General features: G+C 57.9%; 1 protein-coding gene across 16 annotated transcripts in view; it reads left to right on the top strand.

The window, feature by feature from the left end:
* The first annotated feature begins 2,872 nt into the window (after positions 1 to 2,872).
* The window catches only part of CCDC57 (coiled-coil domain containing 57), a 71,504-nt gene continuing 62,364 nt past the window's right edge, over positions 2,873 to 12,012 (top strand). For 11 of the 16 annotated variants that reach the window (XR_012059906.1, XR_012059905.1, XR_012059907.1 and 8 more), the window contains exon 1: positions 2,890 to 2,992. Coding sequence is in view for 9 of the 16 variants with exons in the window: in XM_072939916.1 (XP_072796017.1) it covers positions 2,947 to 2,992 (46 nt within the window). In the remaining 7 variants the exon portion in view is untranslated. Of the gene's footprint in view, positions 2,993 to 3,014; positions 3,354 to 5,766; positions 5,902 to 5,997; positions 9,327 to 12,012 lie in introns of those variants that run through there. The other 5 variants (XM_072939918.1, XM_072939914.1, XM_072939912.1 and 2 more) reach the window with 4 other exon arrangements.

The raw sequence follows: 12,012 nt of genomic DNA, 5'->3' as shown, positions 1-12,012 counted from the left end.
CAACTTGGAGCATCCGGCCCAGGGGACAGAGGTCATAACCCAGCCCTGCCTGGCACAGGGTGCCCCGGAAAGTCCTCCTGAGGTGGAGGATGGGTGTCTCTGGCCACCTTGCCCGTGGCCTTCGCTAGGCCAGAATGGATGGCTGGAGGCTGCAGCCAGGCCTTGGCAAGGGGCCAGTGAAGGGGTCGAGGGAGTGGGGCGGGCTGCGAGCCCAGCTCTGAGCTTCCCTGTAGCCCACAGGGAGGGAGGGCGAGGCTTGCCCAACCTTCCCGCCCCGACCACAGGCCTCCTCCTCCCAGTGACTCAGCACAGTGAGCTCCCGGGTGCTCGGGGGAGCTCAGGGAGGGATGGGGGATGCCGCCCATGGCCCGCTGACAGCCTGGAGCCAGTCCCTGGCCCCAGCGGCGACACCAGCTTGCGGGTGGTCTCCAGGGAGGTGGGCGGGCGGGCCCTGTCCCTGCTCTGCTTGGCCACTCGAGCGACTGCGGGGGTTACAGTACGAGCTCCCCAGAAGTCCCGCAGCCCCCGGGACCCCTCACAGGCTGCAGTGCGCAGCAAAGTGAGGTGGACACCAGCCTCCTGCTCAAGTCGGCTGTGAGGGCCAGTTGGCCTGGCGAGGCGCACCCCGTCTTGGTGCCCCTGCCCCGCTGGGTAGCTCAACACTAGCCTCTCAGGGAGCACCCGTCTGTGTCCTGCCTGCACCCATCGCCCTGCCTCCGCCTCCAGGCCTTGACTGCTGGGAAATGGCCACAATGGGCCCCTGGTTCTCTTGTCCCCTCCAGGAGCCCTGTCCTTCCCACCAGAGTCCCTTCCTGGTTGCCGCCTGCTGCCTGGTTCACAGGGCACCCCTTGTTCTGGAGTGGCAGGGACCATCCAGCTGGCTGTCCGTGGCCTGGAATACACGGTGAGGGATGAAAGACATCTCCAACTGAAGCCCCTCATCAGGTCCCCGTTTCCTCAGGACCCCCCCACCCAGCGTATGTGCCCGTCCCCTTCTGGAGGTCCAGAGGCCCAGGCAGAGGGTGGCAGCTAGCCTCTCCTGCCCCGGGCCTGTGAGCAAGTGGACAGGTCACTGCAGCCCCACACAGACGTCTTCCTGATCCGGGGGCAGTGACTTGCTCAGGACCACGCAGGTCAGCGCTCAGGCCGGCCCCACCTAGATCCCTGTGCTTTGGGGAACTCATGCGAAGCCTGCATAGTTAAGGGGCCGAGCTCCAAAGCCCGAGTGACGAGACTGCAGACCTTAGGGGGCCATTGGGGTCCACCAGGAGTGCCGAGGCTCCTCCCAGGATGGTGAGCCCCTGTCTTGGCAGGGCCCGCCGCTGGCTTCCATCATTCTGTGGGCTGTGTGAGGTGCAGGAGCAGAAGCCTTAGCTGGGGCTCAGGGGAGGGGATCAGAAATTCCGGGGCTGTTGGGCCACTGGAGCGGAAGAGCTCATCCTGCCACGGGGATCAAGGCTGCGCTGTGCCTGAGCCACCGCAGGGTTAATGCCAGGGTCAGGGTCGGGGTAGGGGTGGGGGCAGGTTAGGGTTAGTGTGGGGTCAGGGTCAAGGCTGAGGGAACTGCAGGGGCAGGGTTAGAGGCCATGGGTGGTGAGGGGCAGGGCTCATACCCCTTGTGAGGAGTTGTCTCCCTTTCAAGGGGCGTATTCTCTTGGCCCTTTTGGTTTACACAGACACCCCAGAGTCCCTTCATGGGTGTGAACCAGCACCCCCGTTGTTCACGCGTCGTTTCTGACCCTCAAATCTGCGGGGAATGGAGGGTGCCAGCCCTACTTCATGGAGAAGCAGGGTCCCAGGAAGCTGTATCAAGGCAGGAGCAGAGCTGGGATTTGAACCTGGACTGTCAAGCAGGCCATCCTGGTCTGGAGGCAGTGAGGGTGCCCAAGGCCTGTGGGATGTAGGTGAAAGGTCATGGGGACCCCGTGGCTTCTCTAGGCAGGCAGGGCTGTTTTCACTGCACTGGTAGGATCACATCTTCCATGAGGCTTGAATTATTGATCTGCCTGGTATTTAATAACCCCTGGACCTCTTGCCAAGAGCTCCCTCCTAGAGCAGTCTTTCTTACGGCTAACTGAGTTGAGTTTGTGCACTATGGGCAGGGCCAGCTAGGGGACTGAATGCCATCAGGGTGGAGAAAACACAGAAGAGAGGAGGGGCTGGACCAAAGACTGTGCCCACCGCTGCCTGGAGCCACAGCAGTGCCACCGGCCAGCAGGGTGGGCATGGGTATCTCCACTTGTTGGGATAACTGGATCCTCTTCAGCCTCAGTGGACCCTCAGATGTTGGGGAAGGGTGTTTCTAAGCCTGGGATGGGGGTCTCGGCATAAAGGTTTGCCTTTGGCCTCTGTGAGGTAGTTTTGCTTCTTTATTTCAGCTTAAAATTGAACACACAAACACCAGAGCACACAGGTTGTGAGCGCACACAAACTGATGAATTTTCACCAAGCAAGCACACCAGGCAACAGTACCCAGAACGAAAGACCACTCCAGCGTCCTGCGCCCCCAACTCCCGGCAGAGCCTCAGTGCTTGCCTGGCCCCCTGCACCAGTGGAGTCGCCCGGCGCCCCCGTCGTGTCCGCTTCTTCACTGCTGGAGGAGCCACGCGTGACGCGGCATCACTCGCGGCCTCCCGCTTTTGCCCCGCGTCACCTGCGCTCCAGCCCCACGGGCAGCCCGGGCCCCTCCCCTCCTGGGTACAGTCCAGCCCCCGCTCCGTGCAGCCCCGACCCCGCCCGGTCGGAGTCGCCATCACCTTCGGGGCTACGAGACCGGCGGCATCACAGAGCCCGGCGGGGCGAGCGCCCCACCCGCTCCTCCGCACCTGCGCGCGGGCGGGGTGGGAGGGGCCCGGAACCCGGCTCCTCGGGGCCCGTGTTTCCGGCCGACGGACGCGAGCGCTGCACGGAGCGCGCCCGGACGGCGACCGACGGACTGAGGTCACCATGGCAACGCGGCGGGACCGGAGGCCGCTCGCGGCGGGCGTTCCGGGTGAGGCGCGGGCGCGGGGGGCGCCGCGGGGCGCGCAGCGCGGGGGGCGCGGCTTGTCACAGGCGTCGTCGCTTTCCTCGGAAAAACCCGAGGCGTCCGAGCCCCGCTAGACGCCGCCGCTCCCGCGGGGACCCGGCCGGGCCGACCCCGCGGGGCTGCGGGGCGCGAGCGGTGTCCGGCCCGCGAGCCCGCCCGAGCCGCGGCTCTTCCCTGCTCGTCTGTTCCCTGCAGCGCCCGCCCCGCCGGCGGGGTGGGGGCCGGAGACGTTCGCGGCGCCCCGCCCTGTCCGAGGGCTCTACGGCCCTCCCAGCGCCGGATGAGGTGGGCGCTGCAGAGCTGCGTTTGCCCAGGCTCCGCGCGGGTGAGGATGGGTTCAAACCCAGGCAGTCCGGTCCAGGGCGATTTTTTTTTTTTTAATTAACCGAGACATAAAAAAGTTGCGAAAGGGGTACGAAGATTTCCTCTGTCCCTTTTGCCGGGATTCCCCCAGATGGTAACCTCTTACGTTACCATGGTTCATTTAGCAAACTGAGGGAATTAACACTAATACAAAACCATGATCTAATACACAGGATTTATTCAGACTCAGCAGTTATCTTACGGATGACTTTACCCTTCTGTAGGGTCCAATCCAGGACCATCCTTGTTTTCTTATTCTTTAATCTGGAGCAGTTCCTCAGTCTTTCCTTGACTTTTATGAGTCAGTTGTTACGTAGAAGGCTCCTCGGTCTGGGTTTATCTGATGTTCCCTTAGGATTACTTCCAAGTTATGCACTTCTGGTAAGAAAAACCTCACCAGTGAAATTGTGTTTTCTTCTACGCATCTCATTAGGAGACACCTGATGCCAATTTGTCCCATTACTGCTGATGCTGATTTTGGTCGTGTGCTTTAGGTGATGTCTACAAGGTGTCTCCATCACAAATTCACCATTTTCCTTTCATAAGTAATATCATGGGGAGATGTTTTGGAACCATGCAAACACCTTGTTTCTAACCACACTGCCACTAATTTTAGCATCCAGAAGGGAGCATTTTCTGAAACAGTTATGAATGTTGTATTTGCCAAATGATAGTTTTTTTCCATTTCCATTATTTCTTCTACTTTTATTAGTTGGAATTCTACTGTAAGGAAGAACCTTCCATTTTTTTCTACTTAATTATTTATGTTGGTACAGACATTTCGATTTCATTTTTATTTCATAGGTTATAATCCATTTCTGTCATCTATTTTGTTGCTCTTTTGCCCAGATTTGGCCATGAGGAGTCCATTTAAGTTGGCTTCCGTGTCCTTTTAGCCTGTCCCCAACATTTTTGAGCACTTCCTTATTTCCAGACGCATCCTGTGCTTTCCTTGACCTACCCTGGACTCAGTTATTTCTCTAAGGAGTGTTGGTTCCTTTTAGTTTAGAAGGTTTTATTTAAGAAATCATAATCTGGGGGAGGTATGTCATTGCTTTTTGTGTTTCTCAGTGGGCAGAGGTAGGGAACATATTTGTATATACCATATAATCCATGCCTATTTCTATATTCATGTATCTGTGTGGATCTTAAAAACTGAGTTTATATTCATACTTCCAGTTCCCATCCATCACCACAGGTTCATTCCACATTCCTTTTCCTCTCTCAGTCTGGCTCCTGTTGTCCTCAATTTGCACAGTCCTCAATTTACTCATCTGCTCAGGCCTAGACTACGTGTAGTGTCAGAATTGCCAGCCCATATTTCTGTGAAAACCAAATTTATTCACCAGAGCACAATACTTGCCTGTGGCTGTTTTTGTTTCTGTTTTTAGAATATAGAGTCAAAGACTGTTTCATAAAGCTGCTTTAGTGCACTGCATCTGTTACTCATTTGTAATAAATTTAGTTTCACTTGTTTCTGATTATATTTCAGCTTGAGTCCTTGATTTTGAGTTGTTGTATGTGAAACATTTACGTGGTTCTAAAAGTGAGCAGAGTAACAGCTCTTAACTACAAAATTATTTAACTTCTCTTCCATCTTATCTCTCATTTATTCACTTTATGGGGATCAGGGGGCAAGAGAATTTGGCGGCTGTAAATTCAAAGAAAAAAAAGCACCATGTTCCCCTCACTGTAGTGGTGTCCCTCCCCCCGCAGGTTCCAGGGATGGGATCAGGTTCTGTCTGCTGCTCACCTCTCGTTTCAGGTTCTCCAAGTGGTCATGAGTGCTATGTGGCAGTCAGTGTAGGACAGGGAAAGGCTTGGGGTCCCAGGCCCATAACACTCATCCCCCGGAGCCCCTCAAGATGACCTGTACTGAGCGTCGCTCGCACGGTCCGTGTTGGGATTCAGACGGTGCCCGCAGTGGGCCCCCTGTTCTGGGTGTGGAGATGAGCCACCTCTGGGCTTCCCTTCGGGGCCCACAACACTGGTTTGTGAATTAAGCGTACTAAATGCATTCACAGAGCAACAACTAGACAGCAGTCCTGCTGAAGTAGATTTGGATCCTCTGCACGGGACTGGCGGCTGAGCGGGGCGCCCAGCGCACCTGGGGCCGCGGTCCGTCAGAGGAAGATGTAAAGGAAACCCCTCCTCTGGAGGCCTCTGCGCAGCCAGTGTGCCCAAGCGTCTGGGGACTGACTTTTAGCCTTTACAAACATCCTTCTGTGTCAATGTTGGCGTTTGCAACAGCTTTTGTTTCATTTAGGTCATACGGCGCTTTTCTAAGCCCTTACCAAGCGTCAGTCTAAAACAGTTGCTCTGCATTCTTGGTCGGCTGGACACAAAGGTGATTATTTCCACTGTCTCATCTGCAGTAGAGGAGCGGAGCCTTCCTCTCGGACTCTAGCGTGTGGCGCTTCGATGATCGGGTCGTCTCGGCGAGGGGTGAGGCTGGCCCGGACAGAGGCGTCCTCTCAGCCTCCTCCTGAGGCCCCGCTGGGACGTGATCTGTGAGTAGGTGCCGCAGGGTCTTTCACTACCCAGGAGTGCGACTTCGGAGCCTCCTTCTCGCCGCTGCCTTTGATCTGAGAAGGCTGGGCCGGCACGGGTGGGTTCTGGGGGCAAGTGCCCTGGGTGCCCCACTCTCCACTGTGTCGTGTGCGGGGGCGCGTTCAAACTCACTGGTGACGGAGGCTGTCAGTCGGGGGCCTCTGCTGCTGTGTCTGTTTGCAGACAAGGAGTTGTTTCCATCTTCCCATGACCCAGCGATTTCCAAGTGCCTTTCAGACCTGACACGTGAACATCTGCCTTAGATTTAAAAAGGAAAAAAAAAAGGTTAGAAAACTCAGATTTTGCAGGTGAGAAAGTCAGAGTGTTGGCATGGCGTAGCTCAGTCCTGATCCATCCCCGCTGACCCTGGAAGACTGAACGACATGGGCAAAGCTGGCTGACAGTGCTCTGCCTCCTGGAGATTTCCATGGTTTCCCCAAAAGTTCTGTGTGGTCCCTCCTGAAAATTGGGTGCTTGCTGGGGACTTCTGCTGGATGACAGATTGGGTCCAGATTTTGAATCTGAGATGTTTAGTGAAAGCCAGTTAGTCTCAGCCTTGGGGCTTTCAGGGTTTGTGAGATTTTTATGGAAGCAGGGCATGCTGTCTGTGTCTGGAAGGACAGGAGCCTGAGCCCTGGGCACATAGCCTTTGTGTGTCAGGGTACAGTGGGGCGGACGTGGTGGAAGCTGGTTTCTCTCTTCGTGGGGGGCAGCTGGAGGTCCAGAGGGAGCAGTAGAGGGCGTGGGGGCTCTGTACACGTCGCCAAACAGGTTGGGGTTTATGTTGAAAGGGGCCACAAGCCCCAGGCACAGCACGCTCGGGGCAGCTGTGGGACTGGTGCATTTAAGGGGCGCGCCGCGGGCAGGGCGCCCAGCGGGGACAGGGTGCTGACGAACGGTCCTCAGAGGCAGGGGCCTGCTGGCCCCACAGACACAGATGTGGGCACTCCCTCTGTAAAGACTGCAGTGGTGGTTCACAGGCACCCCATCCGAGATCACAGTAACGTCGGCATCACGGAAGGCTGTGGATCTGCCTGAATCCTGACTTTGCTGTGAGTGTGCACCACCCCGTGGGGCCTGTGTGGGCGTCAGCTCCTGCTGACAAGACCGTGCGGGACCCCAGAACGCACTCATGCAGCGCCACTGCAGTTGGCCGGGTTTGTGTGTGGCTGGGGCTTGGGGGACAGCCGTCAGACGTCCTGTTATCCTGGGTGAGCCTCCAGCCGTGGAGGCCCAGTCGCCTCGTTATTCCGCACCAGCCTTGCCCTGAGCTTGGTGGCGGCCTGACCTGCTGGAACCCTGGTTTCCCAGTGGTCCTGGCCGCCAGCGCAGGGCCAAGGGCTGAGCAGGATGTGAGCCTCCGAAGGCCGAGCAGAGCCCATCACAAACCCCTTCCCTGTGGGTGGGGCCTCCCTGACCCGGGCCCCCGAAGCCCTGGGCCCCGGCCGCTCCGGCCACATAGGAGCTGCCTCCTCGGTGCCCTCTGCATCCCAGCAGGGGTGCCGGCCTGTCGGTGCAGGGCCTTGGCCCCACTGTCTCCAGCAGGGGAGACAGCACCTGGCACGCAGGAAGTGCTGAGCAAACACTTGTTAAGTGAATGAATGAATGGGTTTAAGGAAGTTTGCTGTGCCGGGGGAATTTACATGGCCACAGTGACGTCGCACTAGATGAAGTGGCAGCAGACGTCTGCTGTGTCCTTCACTGTGCCGGGGCGGGGGGCCAGGACTGAGTGAGGGGACCGCAGGGCATCCCCGGGGAGTCCCCTTAGCTGTCTTCTTGGGGGAAATGCCACGCAACTGACTGAACTTGAAGTCGATAACCCTAATTTTCACTGAATTCAAAACTTGTTAAAGTAAATGTACTTAGTTTTCCTGTAATTCATCGATACATCCATTCACACACCTGAAGAGCGAGGTGTCAGAGATCAAGAGTGACTGAAGCCGGAGGGCTGCCGGCCAGAGCGCGTGGGTATTTTGGAGCCAGAGAAACCACGGTTGGGGCAGCTGAGGCGGCCGGCGCTCTGTCGGGGAGCCTCCCAGGGCTGAGCGGTGGGCTCTGAAGGCAGTGCGTAGGGAAGCCAAGGCCGAGGCTTCGGTGGGGGGAGGGGAGTGGAAGGAGGGGCCAGGGGTGGCCGGCAGAGACGCATGCCTGCCTCGCCTGCTCCTCTGCTGGAGCCCTGGAGCTCATGCTGTGTTGGCCTGTGGTAGTTTCTCCGTTTAGCTGCTTAGTGCTGAGCAGCTCCTGTGTCCTGGGGCTCCAGGGCGTGCTGGGAGGAAGGAGACTCAAGCAGTAAGCCGCCCCCAGGGAACTGGAGTCCGGTGGTGGCTGCTCGGTTCTGGAAGGAAGGTTAGGGGGAGTTCCTGGAGGGACCCTCTAGGTGGTCTAGTGACAGAAGGGGCCTGCATGCCGGTTGGGAGGAGCATTCCAGGCGGGGGCAGCTGGGTCGCAGACGGACAGCGTGGTGGCCCAGGCCCAGGCGTTGCAGTGGACAGAGGGGCAGGAAGCCCGGGGTGGGGGAAGGCTTTTTTTTTTTAAAGATCCCTTTGTTGGCCATAGAAGGGCAAGGGCAGAGCAGAGGGGCCAGCTCAGGCCGCCAGATGACCCCTTCCAGTCACCAGTTGCAAGTCCAGGTTGTCGCCTGTCTCTGCCCAAGTGCTGTAAATCGAGGCTCCCCCCACCAACTCTCCTCGGTTCAGAGCCGCTGGAGCAGCTCCCAGCACTCAGGAGAGCGCTTTCCCTGCTGGATCACTAGGTTATTTCCTGCGGATATGACCCAGAGCCGCCCAAGGGAGGAGCGGCGCAGGCCCCGTGCTCGCCAGCCCGCAGCCCGGGCCTCTGCAGACCTGGGAGTTCACGGGTCTCTGGACGCTTCTGAAGCCTCGCAGGATGGTTAGTCAAACCCATCCAGCTGCCTTCACTAATCAGGGTCGTGTGAGACGGGCCTGCCCCCAGGCTGCAGGCCGCCTAAACCGTGAGGGGTTTGCCTGGCTGGTTCCCAGGGGCTTGGAGGCACCTGCATCTGCTTCCAGCTGAGCCAGTTAACATTGGGTGGGCCATGGACCCTCCCACTGGGCTCCAAGGAGGGGGACTGGCCGCTTGGTGACCTTTTCACATTGGAGAGTCGGAGACACCACCCTCAAAACACGCAGAAGCCCGGACAGGTCTGCGCAGAGCGGTTACCACGCCTTTTCCCAGTTACCTTTCCGCGCGCCCCCGTCTTGGACGCCCTGCTTCTTTAGTCCGGATCCTACAAATACCCGAGCCCCTTGCCTCCAGGGAGGTGGGACTTGAGATCCATTCTCCTTGCTTGGCTACAGACCTCGGGGGCTCAGCGGTTTGGCTTGCTGTGTGGGAGCAGAACGAACCTGCTGGGTAACATTTGGTGGTAAGTCAGAGAGACCTGCTGCCCGAGGCTTGCTGGCCCCTTGCCGGAGCTGGGGGCCTGTGGTGGGTCTGAACAGCCGGCTGGTCCGTTTGTTCCAGGGACCGTCCCCTACATTTCCCCAGCCGGGTGCCGCCAACCTTTGGCCCTTAGTTTCATTTTGCAGCAAAGAAATGGGTCTTGGGGTTTGGGAGACATCTTAGGTGAGTGATCTTGTTAAAGAAATGCCCCTCTGCTAGATTGGCAGTCCTGTCCAGATTGTGGGTTGGAGGCCCACCTGGCAGGATCTGGGCAGTCCCGACCAGATCACACAGGCATAGTTGATTAAACTGTCGGCTATTGGTGATTGATTCAGCCTCCAGCTCCTCCCCTCCCCCTGAAAGGTGGGCAGTGGGGTTGAAGGTTCCAACCCTCTAACCACGTGGTTGGGTCCCCTGGCAATAGCCCCTATCCTGGGTCATCCAGGATCTTTCCAGAACCACCACGTTAACAGAAACTCGGGTGTGGTTGGAAGAGGTTTGTTACCAGTACAAGGAGACACCCTTTCACCTGGAGTCATTTCAAAGCCAGAGATAACTACAGAAGCCCCGTAGCTGCTGCCACTGAGGAAGGTTTCAGGAGCTTCGGGCTGGCAGCCATGGCTGAAGGGCAGTGTGGCATCTCCCACTGTCACAGCACACGGGGCCCTGCGGGCTCCCCCCGCCCTCTCAGCCTCGGTGCCCGTGGCCCCTCCTCCGGGACGTGCGCCCCCTCTCAGGTGCAGTCGCCCCAGACGGGCTGGGCTGCAAGTGCGTGCCCCCCGCCCGAGCAGGCCTGCGGCCCGGGGATGCAGAGAAGAGCTGTGGGCAGGTGCTTGTGCCGGGTGAGCTTGGGGTGGGCCCCTGAGGACTGGGGCTGCAGGGACCAGCCTCGAGACACAAGAGCCCTGTCACGGGTGCTGACAGCGGCTTCCCCTCCACGGGGCCTGGGCGGCCACATGCCTCCGCCCTCTGGCTGCTTTCACACGGGGGCCCTGTGGCCTGCCAGCCCCACGTGCTTACCGGCTGGCCCTGCACGGAGAGAGCCTGTCAGGCCCTGCCCTCCACGGCTCGTTGCCCTTAAAGCAAAGCTACACGAGGAGTTCGTGTGGCTCTAAGTGCAGTGGCTTCGCCCGAGGAGCCGCCTGCCCGTTTCCTCGCAGAGGGCGCCCGCCCTGCGGCAGCTCGGTTTCCGGGCGCCCCGCGCCCCAGCGGGCCCTCCGCCCTAGGCGCCTTGAAGGCCCAGTCCTGCTGCTGGTCAGGGCCCGCCTTCTCATCATCCTGTCTGCGTGCTGAGCACCGCTGTGCTGCGCTCAGAGGCAACGAGTGTCAAAAGCTTCTTTCGTGTTTCCAGCGCGTACGTAACACACGCCTTCTCCCAGAAGACATACACTGTTGTTTAGTCCTGACGGAATATTTTGAGAGTCTCCGAATTCTAGCCCAGACCTTTCTGACAATTTCTCCTTTACTTGCTGTTGTTGCTGTTGTTACCAAGATCTTAACAGTAATAGTTCTGGTTACACAGATAACCTTCTGGTGGGGTGTGCGCGTGTTTTTCCCTTCCTCCAGGGCTTTGTGTGCTCTGCTGTTGGTGAGCACCTTAGGCAGGGCCGGGTGTTCAAGCTCGTACACTGAGCAAGGACTTGGTTGTGGACAAGGGTGCTGGTGGCAGCAGCTCCGAGCAGAGGGCTGACTTGAGGTCCCACAAAGAGTTCAGTCACCATAAATCTGATGCCATCGAAGCGTTGTGTAAAATGAAGAAATTGTCCGTTTGTTATGTCCACTGGGCTCTAAAAAGCAGTGTTTCATTGTAGAGCTGTTGTTGGTATTTGTCGTCAGTGATCTCAGGAGTGAAATGGTCTTCACGTCTCTAAAGAGTAGTGTTCTTCCTGATTTAGAGAGTGTTTGCAGGCTTAAGCATTCCAAGAGTTAATGTTTAAAAAGAAGAAAAGAAAAACCCCTCAGGCTGTCCTGTTCCATCTGCATTTGTCTGTGGACATTTGCTTTGCATTGACCAAAGGGGACCAGTATGGATACTGTTAGTGTCCGCTCAGGAGGGGGCTGCGTGGAACCTCTACAACGTGCAGGGCGTCTTCAGAGGCCCTGACATCTTGCTCCTGTTAGAGATCTCCGTCGGCCCCGGAGGGCTTCCGTGACTGCTGACCCTGTGAGTTGAGAGGACCTGGAACAGGGTGTGTGTCTCTTCTTGAAAAAGACCTACTTAAAATTAATCAGACATTTTAGATCCTTTGGGGACAAAGATACACAAAAGCCACTGCCAGACGCCAGCCTCAGACCCCATGCAGCCCTTCGGGAACGCGTTCAGAGCAGGTATCGTTCGTTCACACGCCACCCTCTGCCCGGAGATGCCAGCCTGAACACCCTCTGGGCTGTTGCGACGCAGGCGGGGCCTGACCCATGGCCTGGGCCCATCGCAAAGGTCAGGCCTGGGAGAACCCCCCAGGTGGTCTTACGCTTCCAAATCCACTCCTCCCCTGCCAGGTGACAGAATGGGGCCTGTCGTGGGGGTGCCCTGCTGGGGAGCAACCATCAGCAGCCCCGCCCCTAGGGACCAGCCTTGGCAGATGTGGGGAGCAGGTCTTGAGACACTTGTTGAGAATTTGATGAAGTTTTATGCTGTTGAATCTAACTTAAATTAGAGTTGTATATTA

This window comes from Vicugna pacos, chromosome 16 (genome assembly GCF_048564905.1).
Source record: "Vicugna pacos chromosome 16, VicPac4, whole genome shotgun sequence".
In the NCBI taxonomy this organism is placed as follows: Eukaryota; Metazoa; Chordata; class Mammalia; order Artiodactyla; family Camelidae; genus Vicugna; species Vicugna pacos.
The sequence above is the reverse complement of the archived record's forward strand: the minus strand, read 5'-3'. Positions and strand labels throughout refer to the sequence as shown.